A 15,941-nucleotide genomic window follows, 5' to 3' on the forward strand; every position below is an offset into this window, starting at 1 on the left:
AATAATTATTCCTGCCTACTAGAGGCCAGGCCCTGTGCTAGAGGTTGGGATCAAGACGTGAACAGACAAAACTCCCTGCCCCCATGGAGCTTACATCCTAGTGGAAGAGGCAGATTATAATAAGATAAGCAGGATAAACAAGACAGGTTGGATTGTGATCAGCTCTATGGAGAAAAAAAAGCAGGAAAGAGAGATGGGGTGGAAGGAGCTTCCCTTTTAAACACGGTGATCAGAGAAGGCTTCCCCGTGCTACAGACAGCTGGTGAGCAACCAGAGATTGTTCAGACACCCATTGTCTGCTGTGGACTGGGCACCAAGCTGGGGCGAGGGTGGCACACAGGTGCAGAGAGGAATCCAACAGACCTGCAGGGCCAAGCATGCCCACGCACAGCGGATTTCCCTGCAGGTCAGGGCAAAGCCAGTGCTGCAGAACCACACAGGAGACTGGGGTCGGCTGACGACGGGTAGGAGAGGGGCTTCCCAGAGGAAAAGGTATCCAAGGACCTCTACACTCACCACTGTAAGGCTAGGAAGGTGGGGACAGGGTAGAGGACAGTGGGTGACACTGACTTAGGTACATCCTATAAAGGAATTAGGAGCTGTTTATGGCCCTCTGCAGGAGCCAAAGCCAATCTGGGGATGGATAATATGTCCACGATGAACTAACTCCAGCCAGATGGACCTGAGACTTGCACTTTGTGGGGCTGGAGATCTGGGAGGCTTCCTGGAAGAAGTGGCCTTGGAGCTGGGCCAGGCAGCAGAGGCGATGCTAAACAAAGATGCAGAGGTGGCCTTTGCCACAGTAGCCCAATGCCCTGGGCTCGGGACTGTCAAGAAGTGCCTCTGATAGGGCACCTCCACAGGTGCTCAGAGTCCCGAGGGGAGGGCGCTGTCCCGTCCTCCAGGCTGCGCTGTGTCTCTACTCCCCCACCTGAGGAGGAGGAGGCTCCGTGGCGCTGATGGATATGCCAGGGCCGGGCGGCTGCAGCCCACTGTCACCAGGCTCTCCCTCTGCATGCCAGAACCTGACACCCTGACCACTGAGGCATAAAAAACAGAGAATTGGAAGGCTCAGCCTGTCAGGCTGGGAGTGGCCCCCAGAGAGGCCTGGGGAGGAGCGTGAGCATGTGTGTGTGTGTGTGTGTGTGTGTGTGTGTGTGTGTGTGGACACGCTCTGCCTGTGGTTGTGAGGTACGGGGGAAGCCAGCTAGACCTAGGAGGTGGGAGTGGCTGGCCCCTCAGTCCTGCCTCATTATTCCTGCCCCACCTGGCAGAGCCCCAGGGGCCCACCTCTCGGCTTGGGTTGTAGGGGAGAGAGCAGGCTCTTGGTCCCAGGTTCTGGCTGGCCCCTTCCAGAATCTCTCACCCTTCGGCCCTTTGTAAGCATCCTTGTAGGGGATCGTGGAGGCAGGCTTGGGCCACAGGTGGGCTCATGGGGCCATGTAACTCCTGTCACCTCCAGTAGGGAAGGGCTCCCATGCTCTGTACCCAGCAGCAGCCAGCTTTCCATGCCCTGTTCCAGGGCCTCTACTGAATACGGTCTGCCAGGTACTGGGCACCTGGCGATGAGTCCAGGCTGAAGCCTACTCTTTGAGATCCCCTAGCCATGGGGGAAGACAGGCAGGCCCTGCCAACTACAAGACCAAGGCAGCAAGGCGGTAAGGGACAGAATTGTGAACTCTCCTCCTAGTGACCTGGCCAGTAGTAAAGAGGCTCTCCTGGGACCAGCACCCAGAGCCCAGGGAAGTGCCAGAGGCAGGCATTACTGCTCCATGAGCACCTGGCCGGAGTGAACCATGTTCGGGTCCCACCATGCCCCACAATGCTCATCACACCCCGGCACACCTCACAGCTCCTGCCCAAGCACGCCCACAGCTGCCAACAGCTGCCCCCTCCCCAGTGGCCAGAAGGCCCCAACCACTCCCTCTTCTGTGCTCCCCTAACCCTTTGGCTTGTTGTTTCATTTCAGTACAGTTCTGTCTGCCTCCTCCAGGCAGAGGGGCTGGGTTTGTGTCTCATCTCCCCGACGAGACCGAGGCCCCAGGGACAGCCACCCCTGCCTTCGCAGCACAGACGGCCAGGCTAGGGTTGAGGTTACCTTTGGTTTCTCTGTCCAGAGCCACTCAGGAGCAGGTGGGGGGTAGAACTGAGCCCATTCTGGGGTCCTGGATTGGCTTCACTCAGGGATGAGAACCAAGCAGTCTGCAGCCTTGAACTTAGCAAGGTGTATCAAGACCATTTTGTGAGACGACCTGGGCTTCAGCCTTCTCATATGTAAAATGGGCCAATGGCCCCAAGGAACATCTGGCACATGGGGCCACAGAACGACATGGGAGTTCCATGGTACACATGTGAGAGTCTGCCATTCACTCCCACTGATAAGGAGGGGAAATACAGACAATGCCAGCGACAGCTGCCCACTCCATAATGATGTGGACCTGACTTGCTTTTGTTGGTTACAAAAGCACCTGCAACTCATGGAAGAGGCAAATGCCATTGGCAACCAGGCTGGCTGGGACCCAGGGCCTTTTCTGAACTGGATTTGACGTTTGGTTCCTGTTTCTCTCTCCACCCACCATACACAGGGAGTGAGTTTTCCGGGACTCCCTACAGCCACCCTCAGTATTCCTCGTACAACGACTCCTGGAGGTTCCCTAACCCCGGGCTGCTTGGTGAGTACTGGCGGAGGCCCTGCGGGGCCCTTGGGCCATCAGCTACCCCATCCAGGCCTCCTCATTGCCCTGGGTCCCTCGACATCCTGAGGTCTGGTCACTGCGGTGGGTGGGTAGCTTGCCCAGACACATGGAGTACAGGTGTTTTCATGGGGGCCTTAGGGCAGTAAATAGTGCTCCAGCCCTGCTCATGCCCTCTTCCCTCCCCCAGATGCTTTGGTGGGTTAGGAAAAATGGCACAGAAGGGAAACAGAGGAAAAAGGGGGCATTGAAGGAGAAAGAGGAAGGTAGGAAAAGTGCCTACCTGTGAGTAACTTCTATTTCTTAAGCATCATGACATATTCAGGTGAGAACGCTCTAAATAAGTGTCAGTAAAGACACCAACTTGAATTGATTGGTAGTGGCTGCCTGGAGACCATCTTGATAAAGATCCTGATGCCCAGTGATGGATTAGTGATGTCTGCATGGACATCACCAGAGCCGGCTCTGTTAGAACCTGGTTGCCTGTGGCTGGAGGTCTGACAAAGCATGCCATTTAGGGCTCAGCTGGTGCCCACCCTCTGCCCAAGCTTTGGATTGGCAGATTGTCCTTGACTGGTGGCAGTCTGATCTGTAAACATCATCAAGATTTGGGCCACTGCAAAGACCATGCAAGTCTTACTCAGCCTTCAAAAGGCCGAGGAGAGCCTTCTGTTTTGTTGGACTGACCTTACATGAAACCAGCTAGTGAGTGCCAGTTGGACCTAAAGGTTCTGGGACATGAAGTAGAGGCATGGGATCAAAGATGTCACTCACCATCTGGGAGGTGGAGCCGGCCAATCAGCCTGCAGGCAGCAACATGGAGCCCTCCCACAGCAGTCAGCTAAGAATTTTCTACTTACAGCAGTGAAAGGTCAGACAGGGAAGGGCCCTCTGAGACCACCCAGGTTTATCTGCCCAGCTTAACAAGGCCTCCTTAAGGAAGAACCTTTTAATTCCTTGGATCCTTAATTATTTTAGGACTGAGAAACAGGCTTCATCAGAAAAGCCATAACCTGGTGTCTTCAAACTCAAGTTGCCAAGCCATAGGTCTGTGACAAAGGCCGTGTAATCTCAGCCTTGACCCCTCCCCAAACCTGATTTGGTGGCTAGGACAGACACACAGTGTGGAAACCACTTCTGTCTTGCTACCACCATTCCATGCACTTGGGGCCTTGGGTTGTCCAAAGGATTTTGGTGTGTCATGCATGACTTGGGGATTCAATAAGAAACAACTCCCATTAGTGCTGCAGGTCCCTGTGCAAGGAGATTTCAAGCCTTGCAGAAGACTCCTAGCTTCTTATTGTCTGTGGTCTCCAAGAGGGGCAGAATCTGCAGATTGATCTCTTCTCAGACTCTTTTGGTTTTGGTCAAAAGTAGTTCTAAGTATCGAACCAAGATATCCGCTTACCTAATGTTTTTTTCTTAAATGGACTATTTGAGTTGACCCAGACATCTGTCTCAGGAAACAGGAGGCATGGGCTGGCTGTGGGCTCCCTGAACCAGTGTCTTCCAGCAGGGGTGGGGGTAGGGAGATGAGTCTTGAGGCCCAAACCTGGGAGTTCTTCCCAGGAAATCTGCCTCAGGCAGAGGCCTGATCCCAGTCCTGCTGGGAGACCCCAGGGGATATGGCACACAGGAGACCTGGACGCTGGCCTGTGGGAAAGGATCCTTCTGATGGAGAGGTGACCCCAAGGAGGCCATGGTGGCCCAGGGCTGCCACACATGACTGCACTGCCCAAGGGGACAAGTGGGAGCTGAACCCCAGCCCATGCATGGCACAAAACCCTGAGCCCTGGCACGGGGCTGCACCTTCTCAAAAGGGACACCTTTTTCTCATTTTTACAAGGTGTCCTAGAAGTTGATAGTGGCTGTCATTTATTTGCCTGGGAATTCAAGAAGCAGAGAAATTAGAAGAAACTTCTCAGGCACGTGTGGCAAAGGCTTGGTGTAGGAGGTGGGGTGATCTGTGGAGGGTGCACAGAGCGGCCCCTTGAAGGCCAGGCTGGGGAGTTTGGACCTGACTGTGCAGGTCTGAGGAGATAGGGAGGGGAGGGCAGGACTAGACCACATCCGAGGCTTTTGCTACTCAAGCTGGAGTGAAATCTAGTTCACAGCTCCAGTTGTTAGGCTTGGGCTGTGTGCCTGTTGTGGAAAAGATGCACACTCTGTCCCAGGGAGCTCACGTGCTGTGGGTGGGAGCCTCAGGCAGGGGTGTCTGTGCTGGGAAGTGCTCAGTACCTTTAGGGGGCCAGAGACAGCATGGAGAGGAGGAAGAGGAAGCAAAACTCCATTCATCTACATGAGCACTTGCTAATTGTACCAGGCACCCAAAACCCTTTTCACATGGGCTATCTGATTTCGTCCTCTCAGCAACCCTACAGAGCACATATTATTATCTCTATTATACAGAAGAGGACAATGAGGCTCAGAAAGGTGAACTAATTCACCTGAGGTCACACAGCATTCAGGTGGCAGAAGGAGGATTTAAATTCAGGTCACCCTGACACCAGAGCCTATTTCTGGAACCAGTATGTGATGTGGTACTCTACTCTCCCTGACTGATTCGCGGTTTGAACACCACCAAGCCAGGAAAAGAGGCCTCACCCCTCTGTAGAAACAGGCCTTGGGAGTCCTGAGTCCTGAATACTCAGACCTGTGTGTGAGTGATGAGACTGGCTCTGGTCCAGCTTTGAAAGCGGGTTACTATCTGTATCTGTCAGACTTTCAGTTTCAAACAGCGGAATCCACTCTGACTGGCTTAAGCAGAAAATGAATTTATTAAGGGATATTTGGGACTTCTAGAATCTCCAGGAGGACAAAAAGAGGTAGGCATGGGACACAGCCAGGACAACACCCACCACACAACTAGAGTTGCACTAGCATCGACAGCCCTGCTGCCAGCCAGCACCCAGCCTGCAGCTCCACTCCACTGTAACTTTTCCCAGGGTGCTCGGAACCAGGCACCAGAAGCTCTGTCCTGCCCCCAGCCAAAGCTGGATGCCTTTGCCACCCACTCCCAACAGATGGAGTCCACCAGCCCACTGCTTCAAGTGGCTCCCTTCTCAATCAAGGTCAGATACAAGGAAGTCTAATTGGCAGAGCCCACGAAACACACCTGTGCCCTAGCAGCAAGGGAAGCTGGGAGGATGAGTTCTGACTTCTGGCTCAAAGAAGCAGGCCTCCTACTGCAGAATCTCTACAAACACAGGAAAAGCACAAACGATATTGGGCAGCAACAAACATGAGAAATGGTCCCTGCACTGCCCAAGTCTATAACCTGGAGGAGCCCAGGCAGGTCTGGGCCTCAGTTGCCTTGGATGTAAATTGAGGATAGTCATCCCTGAGGCCTCATTCCAACAGGAGCTGCCTGCATGCTCTCTTGAGATGTGCAGGGCGGAGGAAGCAGTGATCCCGCCTTCCTGAAGATGGGTGAGATTGCTGGCTCCCCAGCCCACAGCCTTGCAAATAGCTCCAGGCCCATTCACCTCTTCCGGCCCGCCCTGCCCCACAGTGTCTTCAGTGTGGCCTGAGAGAATACCCCAGGGCAGGGAGACCTAGATGGATTATTCGTGACATCTGGGGAAGGTGCCAGGGCATGGAAACCTGTCCGGAGGTCCCTTGGTGCTCCTGTTAGATTGGTGGGCTCTGTGGAACAGGCGAGAGCCTACACACACACATGCACACACACAGACACACGCTCACACTCATACACTCACACACACACACACATGCACACACACAGGCACACACATGCTCACACACTCATACACTCACACACACATGCACACATACACGCACATACACACACAGACACATGCTCACATCCCCACTCCCACTCGCACACACCCTCGCACGTGCTGCCGACACCTCGGCCAGCCTGGCTGAAGCCTCCTTCCCAGGAATGGCCAAGGTGAGGATCAGTGATGCCAGGAGATGAAGCAGAAGGACTGGGGCACTTTGACTTCTCGGGAGAATGTCCCTCAGCCAGGGCAACTGTGACTCAGCATCCCACCAGGGCCCCAGGGTGGCAAGGGGGCTGCGGTCCCGGCAGGAAGAAAGGCCGGCTGCGGTCAATTAGGATTAGAATAGGAGCGCCTGTGGCCGCTGTAAAGGGATTAGAGAGAAAGCAGAGCCGGGAATGACTGTGTCAAGCAGTAAATTGACGATAATGTGAATTAGAGAGGAAAAATGACAGGAGAAAGGACAAGTTTATTCTAGATGGAGGTCTAATGGGTGCCGGGAAGACAGAGTGCTTTGTGAGGTGATGTTTTCATTTTTCACAGTAAATGCAAGCTCTCACGCGGAGGCCCGCTGGAGGGTCTAGCCTGGCTTTGGGAGGGAGTGGGTCAGAGTCCAGGGTGAGAGGTGTCTGGGGTTGAGGGCTTGGAGGGTCAAGCCAGGGATCCTCCAAGGAGAAGACTCTACTTCCGTTTCCTGTCCTTTGGGGCCCATGTGTAGGGCAGGCCCTGTGATTGCCCTGCCTTTGTGCCATGCCCCTCTCATGCACACACACCCGCCTTCCTCTGGGCTCACCTGCAGGCAGGACGAAGGGCAGGCACTGCAGACACTCCATGGATGGCTGTCCCCATCCCTCAGAAGAGAGAACAGAGGAAGGCTGACAGGGGTCTCTGAGTCGGGACTGCAGCCAGGGAGGTGACAGAAGAGGTGGCAGAAGAAAACCCATCTCAGGGAATACTTAGGCATGGGGTTGGTGTTTGTGCCGTCTAGAACAGCACAGCAAGGTGCTAGCTCCTCCACTGCCATACTGCCTCCTTGGGGGGATGGGGAGGGAGCAGTACATTGGCTCATCAGGGCTGAATGAGGAGGAGAGGTGGTGCATCCCAAAGTGTCACTCCTACTCTGGCAGACTCCAGGACTCAGCCCCCAGTTATGGTACAGGTTGACTCTCCCTAATCCAAAAGCCAACTTGCTAGAACCATCTTGCACTCTCCAGAGCTTCTTTCTGACCTTGGATCCCCTTCTTGCTCTGAATATTAACCTGTGTCAGGCTGGCATTTGCCCCATTATTGCCCAGCCCTGCCCCCAGCAGGGTCAGGAGTGGTGAATGAATGAGTGAATGAATGAATGGGCAGGGGGTGTCTTCGCTATTGTTTGCTCACTCAGCAAAGTTGGTTCGTTTACATGTCCAATCCAGCCAAGCAGGTGCCACATATGGCTCCAGGCTGGAACTGGGGACAGACTCCCAGGAAGAGTAGAACCCAGCTTCTGCCTCTTGGGGGATCTCCATCCGGGGATGGGGGAAGTGCAGAAAGAAGTCTTTCCCATAGCATAGGGACAGACTACAGGGGAGTGTGAGCTCAGGGCAGGGGGCTTCCCAGAGGAGGAGACAGGGCTCTGAGATTTGAAAGAGGCTTAGAAGTTTAACAGATGGGAAAAGGGGTGAGGGTGCAGGCCAAGAGTTCCAGGCAGGAAGCACGTTTTGGGGAAAGGCACAGAGGCAGGAGAGTATGCTAGTATGAGCTAAACTGTGCCTACCCCATAGGTTTAGATGAGATAATACATGCACAGTCCCTAGCACATGTACAGGCACAGAGGATGTGCTCATCCGTTCGCATTGTGTATATATGAGACAGCTGCAAGGAGTTTCGTCCAGCTTCAGCATGATATATGAGTGTGGGCAGGAGGGGCCTTCCCTGAGGGAAATGAATTCAGAAATGCTGGCTGGGGATAGATCACAGAGCACCTGCAGGCCAAACAAAGGGAATGCTTTTCATGTTTTTATGTTCTAGGTCAGGAGTTGGCAAATGATTTCTATACAGAGCCAGAGAGTAAATATTTTAGGTTTTGCAGGCCACAGTGTCTCTGTTGCAACTACCCAACTCTGTCATAATCGCAGTAAAGCAGTAATGGGCAATGCCTAAATTCATAGGCAAGACTGTGTTCCTGTAAAATGTTATTCACTAAAACGGGCAGCTGGGAGGTTGGGACCCAAGGGCCCCAGGCTCCTGACCCCAGCTCTAGATGGTGAAGAGCCTCGAAATCTTGTGAGCAGGTTGTGGCCCTGATGGGACTTGCCATTTGGGGAACAGACTGGGACAGAGATCTTGGTGAGAGAGGATGGTGGCCCAGACTGGGTGAGGGGAAGAAAGGACAGAAGTGGAGGAGACTGGTGGAAAGGGGACCCCAGATCTGACCTCAGTGCTCTCTCCCGTCTCTCCCAGGCTCCCCCTACTATTATAGCGCTGCCGCCCGAGGAGCCGCCCCACCTGCAGCTGCCACTGCCTATGACCGTCACTGACCCTTGGAGCCAGGCGGGCACCAAACACTGATGGCACATATCATTGAGGGTGACAGCCACCCAGCCCTCCTGAAGAGAGCCAGAGGAGCCCATGAGACCATCCCCCAGCACCCCCCACTTGCCTGAAGCTCCCCTCCTCCTCTCTTCCTCCAGGGACTCTGGGGCCCTATGATGGGGCCGTTGGACTTCTGGATGCTTGTCCATTTCTAAAAGCCAATCTATGAGCTTCTCCCGATGGCCACTGAGTCTCTGCAAACCAATAGACTGTTCTGCAAATAACCGCAGCCCCAGCCCAGTCTGCCAGTCCCCCAGCTGTCTGACTATCCATCCATCGTAACCACCCCAGCCTGGGAAGGAGAGCTCGCTTTTGTTGCTTCAGCAGCACCCATGTAAATACCTTCTTGCTTTTCTGTGGGCCTGAAGGTCCAACTGAGAAGACTGCCCCACCCATGATGTATCTTGCACTCTTGGTGCATCACCGGACATCTTAGACCTGTGGCAGAGCATCCTCTCTGCCCTGGGTGACCCTGGCAGGTGAGCTCAGAGCTGTCCTCGAGATGGAGGATGCTGCCCTTGGGCCCCAGCCTCCTGCTCATCCCTCCTTCTTTAGTATCTTCACGACGAGTCTCACTGGGCTGGTTGTGCTGCAGGCTCCCCCGAGGCCCCTCTCCAAGAGGAGCACACTTTGGGGAGATGTCCTGGTTTCCTGCCTCCATTTCTCTGGGACCGATGCAGTATGAGCAGCTCTTTTCCAGATCAAAGAACTCAAAGAAAACTGTCTGGGAGATCCCTCAGCTACTTTTCCGAAGCAGAATGTCATCCGAGGTGTTGATTACGTTGTGGACTTTGAATGTGAGGGCTGGATGGGATGCAGGAGATCATATGATCCCAGCCAAGGAGGCGCCTGAGGCTCTCCCTACTCCCTCAGCCCCTGGAACTGTGTTTTCTGAGGCATGCCCAGGTTCAGGTCACTTTGGACACCTGCCACGGACACTTCACCCACCCTCCAGGACCCCAGCAAGTGGATTCTGGGCAAGTCTGTTCCAGTGATGTAGACAATAATTAACACAGAGGACTTTCCCCCACACCCAGATCACAAACAGCTTACAGCCAGAACTTCCGAGCATCCTCTCGGGGCAGACCCTCCCCGTCCTCATGGAGCTTAGTAGGCAGCTGGGCGTGGAGGTGCTGGGGCTGGGGCAGATGCCTAATTTCACACAATGCATGCCCACCTGTTGATCTAAGGGGCCGCGATGGTCAGGGCCACAGCCAAGGGCCACGGGAACTTGGAGAGGGAGCTTGGAGAACTCACTGTGGGCTAGGGTGGTCAGAGGAAGCCAGCCGGGAAGATCTAGGGGACAGAGGAAGGCCTCCTGGGGGAGAGGCAGGAGAGCAGTGAGGAGCTGCTGTGTGACCTGGGAGTGATTTTGACATGGGGGTGCCAGGTGCCATCATCTCTACCTGGGGCCTTAATTCCTCGCATAGTCTCTCTTGTTAACTCAGAACAGCCAGGTAGAGCCCTTGTCCAAACCTGGGCTGAATGACAGTGATGAGAGGGGGCTTGGCCTTCTTAGGTGACAGTGTCCCCCATATCTGTATGTCACCAGGATGGCAGAGAGCCAGGGCAGACAGAGATTGAACTTGGGATCAGCAGGCCAGGCAGGTCTTGTCCCGGTCCTGGCCACATGTCTTTGCCATGGGACCTCAGACAAAACCCTGCACCTCGTTGAGCCTTGGCTGCCTTGGTACAGCAGGGTCACCTGTAGGGCCACCCCACAGCTCTTTCCTTCCCCTCCTCTCTCCAGGGAGCTGGGGCTGTGACAGGATCATCTGGGGCAGGCCCTCCACTTCCAAGCAAGCAGATGGGGGTGGGCACCTGAGGCCCACTAATATTTGGACCAAGTGGGAAACAAGAACACCTGGAGGGGCGGGAATCAGAAGAGCCTGGAAAAAGACCTAGCCCAACTTCCCTTGTGGGAAACTGAGGCCCAGCTTGGGGAAGGCCAGGACCATGCAGGGAGACAAAGCAGACTTCCTCTGTCCACCGCTAAGTATTTTGTTCCCTAAGTCCCCCACAGGGTGGAACAGAAGAGAAAACTAAGGTTCAGCAAGGTGGAGTCCTCAAGCAGTGACTGGTGGCGGGTGGGGCTGGGACTTGGGCTCCTGACCCCCAACCCATGGTGCTCCCCGTCACCCTGGTCTATCCACATCTCCTATTCCTGAGGAGAGTTGACAGTAAGAGCAGGGAGAGATGGTTCTGGGCCCCATGCCCTAGACACTCAGTCTGTAAGAACTGCCAAGGAAGCCTGGTCACCCAGGCCAGGGATGGAGCCCAGCAAGCTCACAGCAGGCACACCCACCCCTGCCCCCACCCAGAACCTGCGGGGCAAAGAAGGGAGGTAGTTGGGGCCAGAGTCCACCTCCAGGAGCCAGGGTGAGCTGGCTGCAGCCTCCACCTGTCAGGTAAGGTAGGAGAAGGTGTGTTACCTGGCACCTCTCTCCCTGCCTCCGTCCATTTAGCAGGAAGTGGTGGGGTCAGGGGTCTTCAGCACAGGCTTCTTGAGCCTCTGCGCCCTGTCACCCTTCTTTTGGAATGATGTATACCCACATCTTTGGATCCTGCCCTCCTTGTGGTTCCAGGCTGTTGGGAAGAGGTCAGCCTCCCCTGAACCAGCTGCCTGAGGCATGCAGCATCCTTCCTTGGCAAAGCCCACCTGTCCCACAGCGGCCCCCTCTCCCCATCCTGTTTATCTTCTTGCCCTGTAATGAGCTCCCCCTATACCTTTCCTCTCTCACCTGAGGCTTTGCTGGTCCTTGGATTGGTTTTGTATTTGTGAGACAACCACTTGACTCCTGGGCTGCCAGGCAGAAGCACAAGCGCACATGGATGCACACGGATGTTCTCACACACACATGCCCGCTCTCACCAATTCACAGCACCTCGCGGTCCGGCGGAGCCGCCTGCGAGCTTGGTGAGGATGGCTCCAAAGGACACAAGCCGTTGAGTAGATGCCAGAGAATTCTGAATGGAAAACACAAGTCCGGGGCCTCACCAGCATCGTGGCAGAAGGCCTGGGGCATTTCTCCATGGGCCTTCTGCCCTGTGTTCCAGCTCTGACTTTTGGAAAAGGACTTTGTGGATTTTATGAAAAATTTTCATACCATTAGTCTAGCTCCAACCTAGAAAAATTTGATGATATATCAAACCCAACATCCCTTTCCCAAGGCACCTTAGTTAAGGCTAGCCCTTCCATAACTGACATTGTATGGTGCTTTGCAATCCTCAACCACTCTGTGGGGCAACGAGCATGATGCCTACTTTATAGACAGGAAAATTGACATTTGGAGCTCACATGGCAACATAGAGGCAAAGTGAATTCTCAGATCTCCAGGCCCCATTCTCTCTCCACCGAGTTGTGCTCCTGTCATGGGAGTGTATGGCTTAAAGACACTCCCCCACCCTCATTCCCTAGAAATCCCCCAGACTCACTATAAGGCAAGAAAGAACAGGGACTCAGAGGCTGGCCTGACCTAGGGACCTGGAGGTTGGCGGCTTTGTTTCCTATAAACATTGAAACCTGCGGAGTCTTTGACCAAATCCACAACAGCGCTTCTGAGGTTTCATCCAGACTCTTTCCCAGCTGTCCCTGAGGTTCAGAGGGTATCAGAGTCAATTCAAGGCCACACCATAATCCCTGAACAGGCCTGGACATAGGTCCAGCCCTGACTCCAGGAGTCCAGGTGCCAGGATCATGTGCTGTTCCCCACTTCCCTTTCTTTGCCTTCCCACTTTGGAACAGGCTCCAGGCCTGGCTGTGACAGTATGCAGGAGTGCCCAAGCCAGGCCACCAGGGTGTCCACAGGCTCTGGCAACACAGATCACAATCTCAAGTCCCCTGAATGAACTGCTTCCTGGGTGAACGGGGTGGCGTAACCTTGCCACTCGGGCAGGGCACCAGACAGTATGGTGCAGCGGTGCCCAAGATGCCCAGAAGTGTGCCTGCCTCCCTGAGTGACATTCAAGTATGAAAACTTGTAAAATGTTCTGTCGGCCTAAAGAAAAATGTTCATGGGCCAAATCTGACCCACTGGGCAGCAGCCTGTGAGCCCCACTGCCTGTCAGTTGCCGCCTTTCTCATTCACCTCCTGTCCTTTGTTGCAGATTTGGAGGAGATGGGAGCCCAGAGAGGTGAGAGATGTGCTTCAGGGTGTCCAGCAAGGCAGGGGTAGAAACGGGCACGCCCAGAGCCTGCCACTCTCCCAGGCCTCATCTTGGGCTCTTGCAAGCCTTGCACTTTGAAGGTGGAGTTGGGTGGAAGGTCAGAGGCGCTGGGGACGGGATTGGGGAGCTGCTGGGCTTTCAGGCGAGGTCAGTGCTGCTTGGGCACCTTTCACATGTGCAGGGAAGAGACTCAGATGTGGCCACAGGGCACTGAGGGGTGAAATTCATTTACCAGAAGTCACACCCCAGAATGACTGCCCAGCCTTGGCAGCCAGTGGCTCCAGCCACCCCCTCCTCATGACATTCGGCCAGAATTGAGCTCCAAGCCAGGGAAGCAAATCTTAAAAACCAACCAAGCACCCTGACACAGCCCTAGAAACACGATGAGTCTGAAATACAGCTTCCCAGGAGGGGAGTCTGAGATACAGCTTCCCGGGAGGGTGGAAACCAACTCCTGCCCCATGGCCAGGCCAGGCCCAGGCAGGCATGGGTGGATCCCACAGGGCTCTGAGCTAGACCAGCTCCACGGTGACCCTGCTACAAGGCCAGTTCTGCAGATTTGGCCTTGTTACCCATCGAGAGGCTGCTCTGATGGTTCCTAGCCACACACCAGCTCTCCTGGGGAAATTATTTCTTTCGTTCTTTTGGCCTCGGAGAGGTCCGAGGCAAGTACATTTCTTAAAGGTAATAAAATGCATTATTGGAAAGCTGGACAGTCAGGCCACGACTCCTAGCCCACAGCGTGCCCCACCTCTCAGCAGCCCCTTCAGCCCCTTGCCCCTGTTGTCCCCTGTAGCCCCAAACCTCAGGGTTCCCTCTTGCATATTCATGGGGGAACCACAGTGCTGATGTGCACTTCCCCACTGTCAGCTCGGCTGCACCTCGTGTGGTGCCAGGTCCCAAGGGCCTCTGCAGAGGCCAGGCTGTGAGCCCCTTGCCTGCCTGCTCCCCTGATGAGGCAACAGCTTCTCTGAAATGAGCTGCTGGCCAGGAGCAGGCGGGCACCAGTCTGTCTTTCCTTTTCTGGTAATTCCTCAGCACTGAGGCTCCATTCCTGGGCACCCCAGGATTGAAGGGAACCTCAGAATCATGTCACTGCCATTCTAGAGTTTCAATCCAAGGGGTCCCCTTTAGCTCATCTCCAAGATGGGTAAACGTGGCCACCATTCAGAAAGCCCAGAAATTCTTGTTCTCACATCTTAGACCCCTGAGCAACACAAGGAGAAAATGCAGCTGCTTACCTATTAATATCTACTGAGGGACAATCAGTGAAGCCTCAAAGTAGTTGTCTTAGGTAGGGTACTTGGCCTGTGGCAGGAGAGACAGGGGCACAAACCCACCCACCCATCAGCTTTGGGTGGCTGATCGGGGCCCAGGGAGGGAAGCAGGTGAAACAGCAGGGTGGGGGTGACTTGGCAATCATGCATCCTCTCCCCGACTCTGAGGCCTGGCAGGAGGAGATCATGCCAGGGGGAGGCCACATGAGCCTCACCTGCCGTGACCCCCGCCCCCCACCCCATGACCCTGTGGCTATGGCCGCTGGTCACCCTTGTCCCCAAAATCACCAAGCCTGTGGCCACGTCCCTCATCTTCTCCAAAAGCATCATTAAGAACAAGTGATTTTGGATGATGGATTTTTGATTTACAAACGGCGCGTTTCCCTTGGAGTGGAACAGAAAGGAAACCATTTAATGGCGCCCTTCTTTTCAAGCATGAATACATTTTAATGAAACTATTTTATTGTATTTGAGGAAATGGAGAGTTGAACATTCCAACCAATCAATAGCCAATTAATTGCTATAAAGCTAAAAAGAAAATAAATAAATCCTGAGTCTATTTTAAACACTGCAAAAAGTTCAGAGCCTCAGAATCTGGCCTTCCCCTCCATAATGTGCACGAGCACGTAAACACACACACACACACACACACACACACTCACTCCCCTACACCTCAGACATACTTGAAACTCAGAAACAGCACTGAGTCTCCCCATGCCAGTTCTTGCCTGCTCTCCTCGACTTGGGTCAGAGAAGGTGAGCAGAGCCGGCAGCAGCCTGTCCCGGGGCTCAGGAAGAGGCAGGCCCATCCCCTGGCCCCAAGCCCCCAGCACAGCAGAGGGTGTGGGCAGTGAGGGCCTGGCGTTGCCTGGGCCCCACTTCTCAGCCCCAGCTGCTGGGCCTCCAAGGTTGGGCTGAGGATGGAGTTTTGGCTCTGGGTTTGCCCTGACTCCTGCTGGAAGATGCTGCCCTGGTTTTTCACCCTCTAGTGGCCTTGGGCATTGAGTATTGGTAGAAATGCAGATTACATTGCAAATGGAAACCTTTGCCAGGAAGACACATGGATTTTGCTTTTAATTCTTTGAGACATTTGACTTTGTCTTAGGGACTGACCTTTCAGCATCAAAGAAATACATATCTACTGTATCCGCCAAAGTTTGTGATGCCTGCATAGACGCTTACTTGTAAAAAAAAAAAAAATACAAAAAAAATACAAAAAAACCAACAACAAAAACCACAATTGAATTGCCTTTGAAAGTGGGAGATGATCTGTCTCCAACGGATTGAAAAAAAAAATGCTTCTTAAAAAATGTGTATGTTTTGTATTCTTTTTTTCTAGTAGAAAATAACTGACTTGAAATATTGGTGGTTTTTTTCTTAGTGACGTGTGTTGCTTTTGTGTGTAATAATATTTGAATGTAATTACAGCAGTGCCAATTTGCCAAAGATGTTGGACATATTTTTCTTTTTTGGGGAGGAGGGCAGGGCTA

General features: G+C 53.9%; 1 protein-coding gene across 8 annotated transcripts in view; it reads left to right on the forward strand.

Annotated features, from left to right (window-relative positions):
• The window catches only part of PAX5 (paired box 5), a 204,471-nt gene extending 188,774 nt beyond the window's left edge, over positions 1 to 15,697 (forward strand). For 6 of the 8 annotated variants that reach the window (XM_054501474.2, XM_054501477.2, XM_054501475.2 and 3 more), the window contains 2 exons: positions 2,586 to 2,672; positions 8,876 to 15,697. In XM_054501474.2, coding sequence (XP_054357449.1) covers positions 2,586 to 2,672; positions 8,876 to 8,952 — 164 coding nt within the window. In that variant the 3' untranslated portion in view covers positions 8,953 to 15,697. The remainder of the gene's footprint in view (positions 1 to 2,585; positions 2,673 to 8,875) is intronic. The other 2 variants (XM_054501476.2, XM_054501478.2) reach the window with 1 other exon arrangement.
• The last annotated feature ends 244 nt before the right edge of the window (positions 15,698 to 15,941 follow it).

Source organism: Pongo pygmaeus, chromosome 13, assembly GCF_028885625.2.
Source record: "Pongo pygmaeus isolate AG05252 chromosome 13, NHGRI_mPonPyg2-v2.0_pri, whole genome shotgun sequence".
Taxonomy (NCBI): domain Eukaryota; kingdom Metazoa; phylum Chordata; class Mammalia; order Primates; family Hominidae; genus Pongo; species Pongo pygmaeus.